General features: G+C 44.9%; 1 protein-coding gene across 1 annotated transcript in view; it reads right to left on the reverse strand.

The window, feature by feature from the left end:
* Positions 1 to 17963, reverse strand: part of LOC144503059 (adhesion G protein-coupled receptor D2-like) — a 98534-nt gene that overhangs the window by 19964 nt on the left and 60607 nt on the right. The window contains exons 18-19 of the mRNA XM_078227561.1: positions 14987 to 15120; positions 256 to 337 (exon numbers count right to left, since the gene is read on the reverse strand). Of these exons, the coding sequence (XP_078083687.1) occupies positions 256 to 337; positions 14987 to 15120 (216 nt within the window). The remainder of the gene's footprint in view (positions 1 to 255; positions 338 to 14986; positions 15121 to 17963) is intronic.

Genomic DNA, 17963 nt, shown 5'->3' on the forward strand with positions numbered 1-17963 from the left:
TTCTTAGATTAAATTTATCATTTTTGACTTGTGCTTGTGGATTAGAGTTATCCTGCTCAAAATATCAGAGGCTTATCAGCAAATGCACTTTTCGTAATGAGTGCAAGTGCAGCTTAACTGTCCTCAGTTTAATAATGTACTTTATCAAAATACGAGTTTCACTTTTCTCCCTGTGCTATGTACAAAATACAGCAGCAGATGTAGATTTAGTTATGACTCACCATATCTGATATGAAAGACGGTTGGTCAGGCTACTATCTGCTGCCAGCATCATAGAATGTCGTTGTGAACTTGCAACTGTGATGATCACCACCCGACAAAGTACAAATGCATTGATCTGCAATGCAAGAATAAGAATTAACCCATTTTACACCTGTTCGGTGAAAATTAAAAGCAACTTACACTTAGCACCTTTAACATAGTGAATTGTTTCCAGTACCAGGAACTATAAGAAGAGTTAGGGAGGTTAACAAAAGCAAGGTGAGAAAAGTAGGTAAAAATAAGTATAAATGTCGACCAAAAAAGCAATTTCAGCAATCCTGCCCAAGCCCAAATTTTTTAATTCACGCCTTTGGAGGGCAGTTGAGAGTTAACCACATTGCTGTGGCTCTTGTGTCACACGTAGGTCAGACCAGATAAGGACGGCAGATTTCCTTCCCTAAAGGACATTAGTGAACCAGATTGGTTTTTCCGACAATGATTTCATGGTCATCAGTACATTCTTAATACCACATTATTTTTTATTGAATTCAAATTTTACCATCTGCCGTGGTGTGATTTGAGCCCGGGTCGCCAGAACATTAGTTGACTTCTTGGATTAGCCTAGCAATAATACCACTGGGCCATCGCCTCCCCATACACTCAGTACAGTAAGAAGTCTCACAACACCAGGTTAGAGTCCAACAGGTTTATTTGGTAGCATGAACTTTCGGAGCGCTGCCCCTTCATCAGATGAGTGGTGCCTACCCCAGTCCAACGCCGGCATCTCCACATCATGGCATACACTCAGTAGTTTACACAAGAATTACAGGAAGGCGGTGGCCTAGTGGTACTATCACTCGACTATTAATCCAGAAACCCAGATAATGTTCCAGGGAGCTGGGTTCAAATCCCGCCATGGCAAATGGTGAAATCTGAATTCAATAAAAAATATCTGGAATTAAGAGTCTACTGATGACCATGAAATCATTGTCGATTGTCAGAAAAACCCATCTGGTTCACTAATTTCCTTTAGGGAAGGAAATCTGTCGTCCTTACATGGTCTGGCCTACATGTGACTCCAGAGCCACTGCAATCCCTCTGAAATGGCCCAGCAAGCCATTCAGTTGTAACAATCGCTACAAAGTCTCAACAAAGAAATTAAACCGGAAGGACTATCTGAAATCGACATAGGCACCGGAAAAGACAACAGCAAAACAGCCCTGTCGACCCTCCTTACGAACATCTGGGGGCTAGTGCCAAAATTGGGAGAGCTGTCTCACAGACTAGTTAAGCAACCCTCTGACATAGGCATTCTCATGGAATCATACCTTACAGATAACACCCCAGACACCACCATTACCATCCCTGGATATGTCCTGTCCCACCGGCAGGACAGACCCAGCAGGAGTGGCGGCACAGTGGTATACAGTCGGGAGGGAGTTGCCCTGGGAGTCCTTAACATCGACTCCGGACCCCATGAAGTCTCATGGCTTCAGGTTAAACATGGGCAAGGAAACCTCTAACTGGTTACCACGTACCGTCCTCCTTCGGTTGATGAATCAGTATTCCTCCATGTTGAACAACACTTGGAGGAAGTACTGTGGGTGGCAAGCGTGCAGAATGTACTCTGGATGGGGGATTTCAATGTCCACCACCAAGAGTGGCTCGGCAGCAGCACTACTGATCAGGCTGGTCGGGTCTAAAGGATATAACTGCTAGACTGGGTCTGCAGCAGATGGTGAAGGAACCAACAAGGGGAAATAACATACTTGACCTCATCCTTACCAATCTGCCGGCTGCAGATGCATCTGTCCATGACAGTATCGGTAACAGTGACCACTGCACAGTCCTTGTGGAGACGAAGTCCCACCTTCACACTGAGAATAACCTCCATCGCGTTGTATGGCACTATCACCGTGCTAAATGGGACAGACTTCGAACTGATCTAGCAACCCAAGACTGGGCATCCTTGAGGCGCTGTGGGCCATCAACAGCAGCGGAATTGTACTCCAGCACAATCTGCAAACTCATGGTCCGGCATATTCCCCCACTCAACCATTATCATCAAACCAGGGGATCAACCCTGATTCAATGGAGAGTGCAGGTGGGCATACCAAGAGCAGCACCAGGCATACCTAAAAATGAAGCGTCCAGCTGATGAAGCTACCAAACAGGACTACTTGCATGCCAAATGGCAAAAACAGCATGTGATAGACAGAGCTAAGCGATCCCACAACCAACAGATCATATCTAAGCTCTGCAGTCCTACATCCAGTCGAGAATGATGATGGACAATAACTCACTGGAGGAGGCGGCTCCACAAATATCCCCATCCTCAATGATGGAGGAGCCCAGCACATCAGTGCAAAAGATAAGGCTGAAGTATGAGGAAAGGTTGAGGGAACTAGGGCTTTTCTCTCTGGAGCAGAGGAGGCTGAGGGGAGACTTAATAGAGGTTTATAAAATGATGAAGGGGATAGATAGAGTGAACGTTCAAAGACTATTTCCTCGGGTGGATGGAGCTATTACAAGGGGGCATAACTATAGGGTTCGTGGTGGGAGATATAGGAAGGATATCAGAGGTAGGTTCTTTACGCAGAGAGTGGTTGGGGTGTGGAATGGACTGCCTGAAGTGATAGTGGAGTCAGACACTTTAGGAACATTTAAGCGGTTATTGGATAGGCACATGGAGCACATCAGGCTGATAGGGAGTGGCATAGCTTGATCTTGGTTTCAGATAAAGCTCGGCACAACATCGTGGGCCGAAGGGCCTGTTCTGTGCTGTACTGTTCTATGTTCTATGAAGTATTCGCAGCAATCTTCAGCCAGAAGCGCCAAATGGATGATCCATCTCGGTCTCCTCCAGTGGTCCCCAGCATCTCAGATGCCAGTCTCCAGCCAATTCAATTCACTCCATGTGCTATCAAGAAACGGTTGGAGGCACTGGAGGAATGGGGAATTCCCTTAAAGGGAATGGGCCCTGATAACATTCTGGCAATGGTATTGAAGACTTGTGCTCCAGATCTTTCCACTCCCCTAGCCAAGCTCTTCCAGTACAGTTACAACACTGGCATCTTCCCAATGTGGAAAATTGCCCAGGTATGTCCTGTACATACAAAACAGGACAAATCCAACTCAGCCAATTACCGCCCAATCAGTCGACTCTCGATCATCAATAAAGTGATGGAAGGGGTCATCAATAGTGCTATCAAGCAGCACCTGCTCAGCAATAACCTGCTCAGTGACGCCCAGTTTAGGTTTCGTCAGGGTCACTCAGCTCCTGACCTCATTTCAGACTTGGTTCAAACATGGACAAAAGAGCTGAATTCCAGAGGTGAGATGAGAGTGACAGCCCTTGACATCAAGGCCGCATTCGACTGAGTGTGGCATCAATGAACCCTAGCGAAACTGGAATCAATGGGTATCAGGAGGCAAACTCTCCGCTGGTTGGAGTCATACCTGGTACATAGGAAGATGGTTGTTGTTGTGGAGAGTCAGTCACCTCAGCTCCAGCACATCTCTGCAGGAGTCCTCAGGGTAGTGTCCTAGGCCCAACAATCTGCAGCTGCTTCATCAATGACCTTCCGTCCGTCATAAGGTCAGAAGTGGGGATGTTCGCCGATGATTGCACAATGTTCAGCACCATTCGCGACTCCTCAGATACTGAAGCAGTCCATGTTCAAATGCAACAAGATCTGAACAATATCCAGGCTTGGGCTGACAAGTGGCAAGTAACATTCACGTCACAGAAATGCCAGGCAATGGCCATCACCAATAAGAGACACTCTAACCACCGCCCCTTGACATTCAATGGTGTAACCATCACTGAATCCCCCACTGTCAACATTCTTGGGGTTACCATTGACCAGAAACTCAACTGGACTCACCACATAAACACAGTGGCTTCAAGAGCAGGTCAGAGGCTAGGAATACTGCGGCGAGTAACTCACCTCCTGCCTCCCCACAGCCTATTCACCATCTACAAGGCACAAGTCAGGAATGTGATGGAATGCTCCCCACTTGCCTGGATGCGTTTAGCTCCAACAATACTGAAGAAGCTTGACACCATCCAAGACAAAGCAGCCCGCTTGATTGACATCACATCTACAAGTTCATAAGTTCATAAGATATAGGAGCAGAATTAGGCCATTCGGCCCATCGAGTCCACTCCGCCATTCGATCATGGCTGATATACTCCTCATCCCCATTTTCCTACCTTCTCCCCTTAACCTTTTAACCCATAACCAATTAAAAACCCGTCTAATTCCTCCTTAAATATACTCACTGTCCCAGCATCCACCGCACTTTGGGGTAGCGAATTTCACAGATTCACAACCCTTTGGGAGAAGTAGTTTCTCCTCAACTCTGTTTTAAATTTGCTGCCCCTTATCCTAAGACTATGACCTCTCATCCTGGAATCCCTCACCAACGGAAGCATTCGCTCCACGTCTACTTTATCCATACCTTTTATCATCTTGAATATCTCAATTTGATCTCATTCTTCTAAATTCCAGAGAGTATCGGTCTCAACTGTTCAATCTCTCTTCATACGACAAACCCCTCATCTCTGGAATCAATCTAGTGAACCTCCTCTGAACTGCCTCCAATACCACTTCACCTTTCCTCAAAGATGGGGACCAAAACTGTGCACAATACTCCAGGTGCAGCCTCACCAATGCCTTGTATAGTTGCAACAATACTTCCTTACCTTTATATTCTATTCCTTTAGTTATAAATGTCAACATTCCATTTGCTTTCTTTATTATCTGCTGTACCTGCATGCCAGTTTTCTGTGACTCATGAACGAGGACACCCAGATCCCTCTGCACCGGAGCACCTCGAAGTTTCTCCCCATTTAGATAATAAGCCGCCTTCCCATTTTTGCAACCAAAATGCATGACCTCACACTTATCCACGTTAAACTCCATCTGCCACATTTTGGTCCACTCTCCTAACCTAACTATATCCATTTGTAAGGTTCTTATTTCCTCATTGCAACTTACTGTCCCGCCTATTTTTGTGACCTGCAAATTTGGCTATAGAGCCTTCTATCCCTGTATCCAAGTCATTAATATAGATTGTAAATAGCTGGGGCCCAAGGACCGAACCCTGTGGCACCCCACTAGTTACTTCTTGCCATTCAGAAAAAAAAACTATTTATCCAACTCTCTGCCTCTGTCCATTAGCCCGTCACCCATCCAAGCTAATAAATTACCCCTAATCTCATGTGATCTAACCTTGTGAATTAACCTTTTGTGTGGCACCTTATCAAACGCCTTCCGGAAGTCCAGATATACTGCATCTACAGGATCCCCACTATCCACCTTGCTTGTTACATCCTCAAAAAATTCTAACAAATTAGTCAAACATGATTTGCCTTCATAAAACCATGCTGACTCTGATGGATAGTGTTTTGACTTTCCAAATGTCCTGATATTTCATCCTTGATGATTATAAACATTCAATCCCTCCACCACTGATGCTCAGTAGCAGCAGTGTGTACTATCTACAAGATGCACAGCAGCAATTCACCAAAGATCCTTAGACAGCACCGTCTAAACCCATGACCACTTCCGTCTAGAAGGACAAGGGCAGCAAATAAATGGGGACACCACCACCTGCAAGTTCCCCTCCAAGCCACTCACCATCCTGACTTGGAAATATATTGCCGTTCCTTCACAGTTGCTGGGTCAAAATCCTGGAATTCCCTCCCTAACGGCATTGTGGGTCAACCCACAGAACATGGACTGCAGCGATTCAAGAAGGCAGCCCACCATCACCTTCTCAAGGGCAACTAGGGATGGGCAATAAATGCTGGCCAGATAGAGGTGCCCATGTCCCATGAGTGAATTTTTTAAAATGATCTGCTTGATTCTATTACATCAGCTCCTGAACACAATTAAATAATCTCCCTGCACGTTTATACAGGTTCAGGGAGGGCTTTGATTGACAAGTGGCAGAGCATCTGGGGTGCATCACATGATAAAGGTCCACTGGTTCCAATGAAAACTAGCCTTATTATTACTGAAAAATATGTAAATGTAGGAATGGAAGGTGGATTAGGGAACATGAAGAGAATTACCTACTGTGAAGAAAACTTAGGTGCTTTTGTGGAGGAAGTATAGCAAAGAATTGTAAGCATAGATGGGCCAAGAAGAACTTCATCTGCATCCCAATGTACACAAACAGGGCAGTCAAAAATATCAACCACAAACCTAAGTCACGATAGTAGCTTGTGGTAAAATGCCATGATAATGATGACTAGAATCTTTCAATTGTGGCCAAGTGCGTGGCTTTGCATACATGCCAAAAACACTGAACTATTTGTGCAGGATCAGTCAAGGAGGATGGGAAGTACTGACACAAGCTGACAATTTTTAACAGCACTACTACGGGGAAAATGTTGTGTCTTTCATCAAAAACACTTCCAATGTCACAAATAATCATTGCACATTGTGGACCCTAATCAAATTGGTCCTGCACTTTCAGGGCTGCCATCTTTCAGAGGAGACATTACACGGATGCCTTATCTACTCTCTCAGGTGGACGTAAAAGATCCCCTGGCATTATTTCAAAGAAGAGTGTTAGATTTGTGCCTAGTATTCTCAGCCAATATTTATCACTCAATCAATATTACTAAGTCTGATTACCTGGTCATTATCACATTGCTGTTTACAGGAACTCGCTGTGTGCAAATTAGCTGCTACGTTTGCTACATCACAACAGTGACTTGACTGCAAAGGTACTTCATTGGCTGTAAAGCACTTTGGGATATCCTAAGAATGCGAAATGCACCATCTAAATGCAAATCTTCCTTTCAGTCGGTATCAGTGGAAAAAAACTCAAAACCTACATCAGAGTAGTAACCAGATATAACCAGGTACGAAATGATTGTGATCATGGAGGCATGGCTGCAGGGTGACCAAGGTTGGGAACTGAATATCTAAGGGTACACAATATTTATGAAGGACAGGCAGAAAGATAGAGAAGGTGGTGCAGCATTGTTAGTTAAGGATTAAATCAGTGCAATAGTGAGAGAGGATACTGAGACAGAAAATCAGGATGTCGAATCAGTCTGGGTGGAACTATGAAGCAACAAAGAGCGAAAAACATTAGTGGGAGTTGTCTCTAGGTCTCCAAACAGTGGTGGTAAGGCAGGAGGTGGCATTAAACAGGAAATCTGAGATGCATTTAACATAACAGTAATTAGGAGTGACTTTAATCTACATTTAGATTGGACAAACCAAATTAGCAATAATACGCTGGCAGGTGAATTCCTAGAGTGTGCACAAGATGGTTGTTTAGACCAATAAGTTGAGGAACTAAGTAGGAAACTCCTGGATTTGGTATTATGCGAACGAGAAGGGGTTAATTAATAATCTCATTGTGCAGGGTCCCTTAGGGAACAGTGACCATAACATGATAGAATTCTTCATCAGGATAGAAAGTGAAGAAGTTCAATCTGAAACTAGTGTCCTAAATCTAAACAAAGCAAACTATAAAGGTACGAGGGAGGAGTTAGTGAAGATAGATTGGGGTACTTCATTAAACGGCATGACTAATATTTATGTAACAAATATATGCATTGCAACAGTTATACATTCTGTTCTGGCACAATATCACAACAATAAAACGTGGCCCAACCATGGCTAGCAAAAGAAATTAAGGATAGTATTGCATCCAAAGAGGGGTCATATAAAGTTGCTAGAAAAAGTAGCAAGGCTGAGGATTGGGAGCAGTTTAGAATTCAGCAAAGGAGGACTACGAGATTGATTGAGAGATGAAAATAGAGTATGAGTGTAAACTTGCAAATAAACTGCAAAAGCTTCTATAAGTAGGTAAAAAGAAAAAGATTAGTGAACAAAGATGTGGGTCCCTTACCGTCCAAATTGGGAGAATTTGTAATAGAGAACAAGGAAATGGCAGATTAATTAAACACTACTTAAGTTCTGCCTTCACAAAGGAAGACACAAATAACTTTCCAGAAATGTTAAGGAATCAAGGGTCTAGCGAAAAGGAGGAATTGAAGGAAATTAGTATTAATAAAAAAATAGTGCTGGAGAAATTAATGGGACTGAAAGCTGATAAATCCGCAGGGTCTGATAATCTACATCCCAGGATACTAAAGGAGGTGGTCACAGAATCTTGCAAAATTCTGTAGATTCTAGAACAGTCCCGCAGACTGGAGGGTTCCAAACGTAACCCCCCTATTTAACAAAGGAGGGAAGGGGAAAACAGGGAATTGCAGACCAGTAAGCCTAATATCGGTAGTAGGAAAATTGTTAGCATCTATTATAAGGAATGTGATAACAGGACACTTGGAAAATACCAACAGGGTCAGACAAAGTCAACGCAGATTTATGAAAGGGAAATCAGGTTTGACTGGAGTTTTTGAGGACATAACTAGTAGGATGGATAAGGGTGAACCTGTGGATGTAGTGTACATGGATTTTCAAAAAGCTTGCAATGAAGACCCACTTACGGGGTTAGTGGGCAAAATTAAAGCACATGGGATTGGGGTTAACAGACAGGAAACAGAGTTGGAATAAATTGATCTTTTTAGAAATGGCAGTGACGAGTGGGGTCCTGTAAGGATCAGTGCTTGGGCTCCCACTATTCACAATATTCTGTCGAACATGAAATTGAAAGTGAAGTAATTTGATATTTAGAATGTTCTACAGCTGATAAATAGATCCAAAAAGAGATAAAGATGATTTTTAATTAATTCATTTTGGATGGAAAATAACATTATTTTTCACTATTAATGAAGTGTTCTTCGGTTTCGTCTTCGGAAGATTTTCATTGCAAGAATCAAATTTAATTTGAGAGACAATCTGACAAAAGGTTCATCTGAAATATCACAACGTGTGCCCATTTAAAATTGTTGGCAATTTTGCAGTATTCTGATGGACAAGTTCTAGTTGTCAGTTTCCATTCTGGCTATCAAATTAACTCAGAATTAATTTGGAGCTTTTTTGGGCAGTAATAATGTTCCACAATGTTTCAGAAATTCAACTCTATATGAATTAATTTGTAAGCTTTATGCCGCATGATAACGATTCAATTTATTTTATGATGCCTATTTATACCTTTTTGTTAGAAAAACTAATTGGTGGGTTACATTGAACTATTTTTTGCTGGAGGGTCCAACGCAATTAAGAATTACAATATATGAAGAATGGTTGCTTTAAACTCAGAACACTAGTTTAAACATAAAGAAATATATATATTGCAATAATGGCTTCAATACAAAACTGACATCGTCCTGTTTTACTCTGCTGCCCCACAGCACTAGGGACCTAGGTTCAATTCCTGGCTTGGGTCACTGTCTGTGTGCAGTCTGCACGTTCTCCCCGTATCTGCATGGGTTTACGATGGATGCCCTGGTTTCCTCCCACACTCCAAAGATGTGCGGGTTAGGTGGATTGGCCATGCCAAATTGCTCCGTAGTGTCAGGGGGGACTAGTTACGGTAAATGCACAGTGTTATGGGAACAGGATCTGGATGGAATTGTGGTCGGTGTAGACTCGATGGGCTGAATGGCCTCCTTCTGCACTGTGAGGATTCTATGATTCTGTGTGTTTGCACAATTACATTTTCTATTCTTATGTCTATTTTTGATCTTTGCTCTAATTTTTCTCCTCTTCGTTTTAATCTCCTTGGATCATGTGTTCAATATACTGAAGGGAGAGATAAATAAAGAAAACAAGAATGCATAAAGGAAATATAAACTCCCAGACAAAGCAAATGAACAATGAAAGAGAAAAGGGCAATAGTCTGAACATAAGCAACAGCAGGAAGAGTGACAATTGGCCAAAAGGGCATTTGTTTCACAGGCAGGGAAAAATAACAAAAGCATAAAAATCACAGAATAACAAAAAAACTGAGGAGGTACAGCTGGTCATATAAAAGGTTTTCATGCAACAAAGTGTTAAATTCAAGGAGCCATTTTGGGTACAAGTGAAATGGAGCTGGTGTGCACAATTATCACAATGTCATGAATAAGAGAATTAAACTTCATGTTTTAATCATTTTTGGCTTTTGAATGCCATACATAAGACTCATATAGAAAGACTATCAATGTATATAGCCTAAATATTACATATGTGCCACAGCGTGCAGTGATAAAAAGTAAGGTCGATCAGAAAGCTGTCACAGTGTGTGCTAAATCCTGTCATTATCGGGTATGATTACCTGGCTTAATTTATCTCCACAGCTAGTGTGGGGATTGATTTTATCTGCTTGCAAAGCGAACTTCTAAACAGTGTATAATGAGCTCATTTACCATTTGACTAAGAGCAAATCACTCTCTCAGTTAGAGTGAGATAAAGGATAACAGGAACAGATAAAGACAGCAAAGAACAGGGGCGGTGAGGGGCACATTTAAAATAAAGCACCAGGAGATTGGAAAAGATAATGATCAATGTTAGAAATGGCATTTCTTCCCTTTGCCCATATTGTGGAAAGATATCATCATCATAGAAATCATAGAAACCCTACAGTGCAGAAGGAGGCCATTCGGCCCATCGAGTCTGCACCGACCACAATCCCACCCAGGCCCAACCCCACATATTTACCCACTAATCCCTCTAACCTACGCATCTCAGGACTCTAAGGGGCAATTTTTAACCTGGCCAATCAACCTAACCCGCACATCTTTGGACTGTGGGAGGAAACCGGAGCACCCGGAGGAAACCCACGCAGACACGAGGAGAATGTGCAAACTCCACACAGACAGTGACCCGAGCTGGGAATCGAACCCAGGACCCTGGAGCTGTGAAGCAGCAGTGCTAACCACTGTGCTACCGTGCCGCCCCGAGTCAACATGAGATCAATATGAGTCAACATGAGATCTTAAATCTCCACATCACTGCTATTAAACACACAAAACTCATTAAAAGTTTGGATGCAAATGTCGACAAATACTGATGATTAAAATGAGCTTGTATCTCTTTTGGCAGCTGAAAAATACTGCATAACTGAGCTCTGTTTGGAGGAGGGATTTTTTCTTTATTCATTTGTGGGACATGGGTGTCGCTGGCTGGCCAGCATTTATTGCCCATCCCTAGTTGCCCTTGAGAAGGTGGTGGTGAGCTGCCTTCTTGAATCGCTGCAGTCCATGTGCTGTGGGTTGACCCACAATGCGGTTAGGCAGGGAATTTCAGGATTTTGACCCAGCGCCTGCGAAGGAACAATGATATATTTCCAAGTCAGGATGGTGAGTGGCTTGGAGGGGAACTTGCAGGTTGTAGTGCTTCCATGTATCTGCTGCCCTTGTCCTTCTAGATGGAAGTGGTCGTGGGTTTGGAAGGGTCTAAGGATCTTTGGTGAATTGCTGCAGTGCATCTTGTAGATAGTACACACTGCTGCTATTGAGTGTCGGTGGTGGAGGGAATGGATGTGGTGCCAATCAAGCAGAATTATTTGTTTCGAGCTTATCCACATGAACAAGGAAAAGAGAAAGGTCAATAGGTGCTCAATCCTTCAGTCACCACAGCCTCCACGTGGAATTCAATCATTTTTACATCCTTTCACTGTGGTGTGATAAACATTAAAGTTATGGGAACACCTTTCTGTCAACTGTCTTGCCTTCAGCCTGTTCTCTGGTTAATACTATTTAATGACAGCAACTTGCATTTGTATAGTGCCTTCAAAGGAACTGAATGTCATGCATCCCTTTTGCATTTGACCTTGAAGGATAATCAACTGTTCTTTCAGCTATGTATTTTTTTGTTGACCTCTTGCCAACGCACTCTGGGTTTCAGTGCATTGTCTCGTTCACTCAGCTTGAATTGCGCTCTTCAAATCTTCCTGTAGAACCGCTTCATTTACTTTTTGCGCGTTTTGCTTCTTCTGAGTTACCTCAGATAGCTTTCCTTCATTCACAGCCATCTGCGCACTCCACACTGCCATCTGATGTTGCAATTTGGGTACTGTGATAGCACTTTCAAGAAACTCTGGGGGTTATTCTCCCATTCCGCTTCGCTAATTTTTAAAAAAATGACATGTCAAGGATATCGGCTGAGGTCACTTGTGAGTGTGAGAAGTGATGTGCTGCTTGTGCAATCATGGCCTTGACAATGTAGGCAAGGAACAGAGAGATGGCTCATAATAGATTCACTGACTTGAGTGTCAGTGCAAAGTTAGTATCCTCGGGGCGAGGCATCTTTTTTCATCCAAATGTGAGAACAGTTCCGTGCCCCCCTCCCCTGCCTTGGCCTTCTTGGAGTCGATGACGTGTCCAGTAAGGTAGCTTCAGATGGAGGCTGGCAGAGGTGGGTGCACAATCAGAGCAAGCAAAGGTTTGCAGATGAGGAAATGAAAGTCAGGTAGGCGCAATATTCTTGTTCAAAATGATCGATAATGAGATCATCCCTGACACGTCTCTCATGATCTTCTGGGAGAGCAGCATGTGATCTCCAGCAGCCACGTGGATGAACACTAACATTGTTACCCTGCAGCTGGAATCCATGCACCTCCCGTCACTCTCGAGTTTCCTTTCATTTCCCAATACCACGCTGCTTGCTCCCCCAGTTTCCTGGAAGACTGACCATCACAACTGACCCAAAGTCATTAACCCTCGACTTTCTGTCCCTCACCCTTGACCTTCTTGCCATCATCCTGAAGCCTCTGTCTATTATCCTTCACCTGTCAACACTTTCCCTCAACCCTCCATCAGTCACTATTGACCTGCCCCCTGCAGCTGGACCTGCCCTGCTTCAAACTCAAAGTCCCCATCCTGACTGTTGGCCTGTTATACATGCTGTAGCTGCTTCCCTTGGACACATGGGATGAGACTGCTGCAACAATGGACCCCACCGTAGAGGCAGGAATCTAGTTCTCTTTAGATGCATCCACCCCACCTGCCCCCAAACGTGCTGCCATTTGAGGACCTAAGCACCAGCCCACTCTCTTGCCAGCCCAATCGCTGGGTGGTTTGAGGATCCCAACACCGCTCACGTCCACTCCCTCATCATTATTACTGGACCGTCTACCTTCCCCAGTGCCGTCCCCTGTATTGCTGAGTTAGAGAAACCTCACCTCAGATTCAAAGACTGAACAATCTCACCTGTTGCACGCCATCTTTCAGCCATCGGGAAACACAAGGCACGAGTTCCTCGTATGCTACCGACTTAATCTTGGAGGTAGGATTATATTAGACGTGTCTCCTAATTAATGGGCAGAATCTAATGAAACATGCAGCATGGGAAACGAGGTTGTTAAATAGTTAGTTTTCTGACAGCAGGGTGAATGCTGGGGAGTAAGTTGGCGACGGCTTGAAGGTGGATCACAATTCCTGATGGCAAACAGCAGGAACCCATTTTTTAAAATTAGCACCTAATGCATACTCAATACAACCCATGGGCACCAGATTAAATTGTACCTTTGCAATTAGCAAATGACAAACACGCCTTCAGATTCATGACCGGTTAAAGTTGGCATATTGCAGGTGAGGTAGTCTTCCTGGGGGATGTGATGTGGAGATGCCGGCGTTGGATTGGGGTGAGCACAGCAAGAAGTCTCACAACACCAGGTTAAAGTCCAACAGGTTTATTTTGAATCGCAAACTTTTGGAGCGCTGCTCCTTCATCAGGTGAGTGAGTGACTCACGTCTAGGTGGGCATTCGGGTTAAGGAGATCCTAAGAAGGGTCATGGAGAAAGAGGGAGAGAGCTGAATGACAGTACGAAGGTTAATTTCTGCTGAGGGTGGCACAAGCACGATAGAGGGAGATCAAAGGCAAATGATGGCAGGTTAATGGTGAGGCTGGGAGAGTCGAGAATAGCCAAGAGTGACAGGGAGAGGGCCGAGGATGACAGTTGGCAGGTCAAGGGTGCAGGGTACTTGATGGTGACTGGGGAGCAGCTATAGGTTGACAGACAGTTGATCAAGGGTGGTGAGTGGTTCAAGGGTCACAGAAGGCAGGGCTAGGTTGATGGAGCGAGGGGTGGGGGTGGTGGAGGGAAGGTCAAAGGTGACTGAGGGTGATGGTTGCAACTCCAGGGAGCCAAGTGTGGCAAGTGGGGATGGGGTGGCAGCAGTTCATGTTCAAAATGTTGTTGGTGGCTTGCAGGGAATAGAGCCTGTCCAGGTGCTGTTCAAATAATGGAAGACCCAGATTTTGGCTCCTGCCTAATTACATTCATTATGTTTCCCGCTCTTACAGATCCCATTAAACATCACCCATAAGGGTCAGGTGCTTCATTTCTTACTTTCTAGATGCTTAACGCTGACTTGTACAGTTGTGTACTGACTCAGTGTCATAACCTAAAACTGTAAATAGGCAGCTATAATTCGGAATAGACAGCAATCTTGGCCAATATACTGACTCCAAAAATCACATCACCCGGATTTCTGAATAGGAAACGTCCATAACCAGAAAAGTTTCTAGTATTTAGAAAACAATGGTTCAATATTTTAAAATTTTGCCACGACACATCTATACTAAATCACAAGAATTCTACATTATGCGTGCAATAATGATTATTAATAACATTGCACAGATTTCAATTAAAAAGAATCATCGGTACATCTGAAGCAAACTTAACTAGAAATGAGTGTGACAAAAAGCAGATCTCTGACAAAGATTACTGGCATGAAAAGCAATCATAGCTTAAATGTTAAATAATAGTCATAGATTTATTCTGTAACCTTTTATAAAGGCTGCTACCCTAATAGTTTTAGTTTTGAATTGGAATTTTGAGCTTAGGTATATATTTTAATGGAAAATATTACATTTTCATTTAGTATGTCAGTACAGAATTCAAATGGACTAAAGTACTCACTGTTAAAGTAAAAAGGACTGGCCCAACAAAGGCCCAGATGATCTCACTCTGAACGTTCAGCCAACAGTGATTGTCTGCTATGTATTTGTCACCAGCTGTTGCTAGGGTGATGGCCACAATAAAAACTGGGAATCCTAAAGAAAAAATGTAGAAAATGTTTCCTGCTTCTCATTAATAAGTGTTTCCATTGCTTCCTTTTTTTTGTGTGCAATATATTTTTTAAAAACTGAATTTCGTTCATTTTATTTTCCCAAATCGAATTCCTATGAGTCGTTACAAGCATTAGATTTCACCGCTGAAGAATAGTTGTTGCAATCAACAAAGCAAAATGCTTCACTGACGCTTTAAAATTAAACACAACATTGATGATTCAGTCTCAAGTACAGGCACTGAACACAGGCGCAAGAGGGGATGTCGGGTCATTCAAGTGTCAGTCAAGTATACAGACTATGGGCCCGATTTTATCATTTTCATTCTCAGTGCTGAATCTGAGCGTAATGCAGATCCGACTTGGAGATCTGCTTTCAGGCGCCCCCGTACGCTCTCATCCATCTCCAGTCCCATTCGCGCTGTGGGCGGGGATTAGCGCGGCCGAAACCATCGGAGCTCCGAACTGCGCGTGCGCAGTTGGAAAAATAATTTGAAAAAGCGCGCCCGTGTCAGATCGCTCCTGAGCCGCAGAAAGCGGAGAAAGCGGCCCGGGAGCGACAAGTGGGAGCGATGGCCCCCACACACATCACTGCCCCCTTTATCCACCCCCCCCACTACCCACACACATCACTGTCCCCCTTATCCACCCCCCCACTACCCACACACATCACTGTCCCCCTTATCCACCCCCCCACTACCCACACACATCACAGTCCCCATTATCCACCCCCCCACTACCCACACACATCACAGTCCCCATTATCCACTCCCCCACTACCCACACACATCACTGTCCCCCTTATCCACCCCCCCCCCACTACCCACACACATCACTGTCCCCCTTATCCAGCCCCCACTACCCACACGCATCACTATCCCCCTATCCACCCCCTCACTACCCACACACATCACTGTCCCCCTTATCCACCGCTCCCACTATCCACACACATCACTGTCGCCTTTATCCATCCCCCCGCTACCCACACACATCACTGTCCCCCTTATCTACCCCCTCCCCGCTACCCACACACATCACTGTCCCCCTTATCAATCCCCGCACTACCCACACACATCACTGTCCCCCTTATCCACCCCCCCGCTACCCACACACATCACTGTCCCCCTTATCCACCCCCCCCCCCACTACCCAGAACGATCGCCCGCAGAGTGGCAGCGGGCCCCCCCCCCCGCACCCCCACCGGAGATCCGTCTGCCCCCACCCCACCAGAGATCCATCTGCCCCCCCCGGTGTCTGAGATACATCTTACCCGTCTCACTCCCCCCCCCCCCGACAACGATCTGGCCTCACTCATTTCCCCCCCCACCCCCCAGACAATGATCTGGCCTCACTCATTTCCCCCCCCACCCCCCAGACAATGATCTGGCCTCACTCATTCCCCCCCGCCCCCCCCCCAGACAACGATCTGGCCTCACTCATTCCCCCCCAGAGAATGGTCTGGCCTCACTCACCCCACCCGCCCAAGAGGAACATCTGACCCACCTTCTCCTCCCCCCCCCCCCACCAGACAACAATCTGGCCTCACTCCCCTCCACCCCAACCAGAGAATGATCAGGCCCGCCTCCCTCCTCCTCCCCCACCACTGATCTGAGTCAGGGAACCGTTGGAAACACTGAACGCGCTCTTCAGAAGCTGGAGCGCCCGATTCAGACTTTTATTTAGCAGGTCCGTTACGGCACAGTTCCGGATTGGCAAACGCGGTGGTAAAGGGGGAAATGCTGATAAAGTTGGGCGGGCAGTTCATTAATTCAATTTAAATGCATGCAAATGCATTTAAATCGCCGTTGTGCTCGTTTTGGGCGCGAATCGAATTGCCGCCATTCCCGGGTTTCGGTAAAGTGGCAATCTGCGCGGACCTGGGCGCAGATCGCGATAATAGCCTCACACCCGACTTTACCACGTTTTCGCGCCTGCAATGGTAAAATCGGGTCCTATATCTGTCGGAACTGTGGGTTAGATGTGGGGCCATAAATAATTATGCAATGAACTGGGCCCCTGTACAAACATGCAACCCTGGTTAATCAGATTTAAATCTCCATATGTGAAAAAGTGATGCGTTTCATGCATGGAACGCAAGACCCTCCCCCATATGATGAAATCCCCCATCATTCATCCTCTCCTTTCCTCCCCACACGTCCACGTCCTCCCTGAATTGCTGGACAAAAAGAGACCAGGGTCTATATGATGACTCGAAACATTAACTCTGTTTCTCTCTCAACAGGTGCTGCCTGAGTTGCTGAGACTGCGAGGATTTTCCGTTTTCATTTCAGATTTACAGTGCCTGTGGTACTTGATTTTTATACCAAGGTACATCTCATTTGCCATCCTGGTCATCATATGGTGTAACAGAGTTGAGAATCAATCTTGCCAATCAATCACTCCAAAACATACCCAGATATAAGGTGAGAATACACACATCGGTGGAAAGCTTTGGAAACTATAGCTCCTAAGTCTCATGTCCTCTCCAAGCATGCTACACATATGTCTCCTAATACTCTTAATTTATGTTTAGGTTTATTTATTTATTAATCTCACAAGTAGGCTTACATTAATACTGCAATTAAGTTTCTGTGACAATCCCCTAGTCGTCACACTCCAGCACCTGATCAGGTACACTGAGTGGGAATTTAGCATGGCCAATGCACCTAGCCAGCATGTCTTTCGGACTTTGGAAGAAACCGGAGCACCCGGAGGAAATCCAAGCAGACACGGAGAGAACGTGCAAACTCCGCACGGTAGGTGACCCAAGCCAGGAATCGAACCTGGGTCCCTGGCGCTGTGAGGCAGTAATACTAACCACTGTGCCAA

The sequence above is a fragment of the Mustelus asterias genome, chromosome 13 (assembly GCF_964213995.1).
Source record: "Mustelus asterias chromosome 13, sMusAst1.hap1.1, whole genome shotgun sequence".
In the NCBI taxonomy this organism is placed as follows: Eukaryota; Metazoa; Chordata; class Chondrichthyes; order Carcharhiniformes; family Triakidae; genus Mustelus; species Mustelus asterias.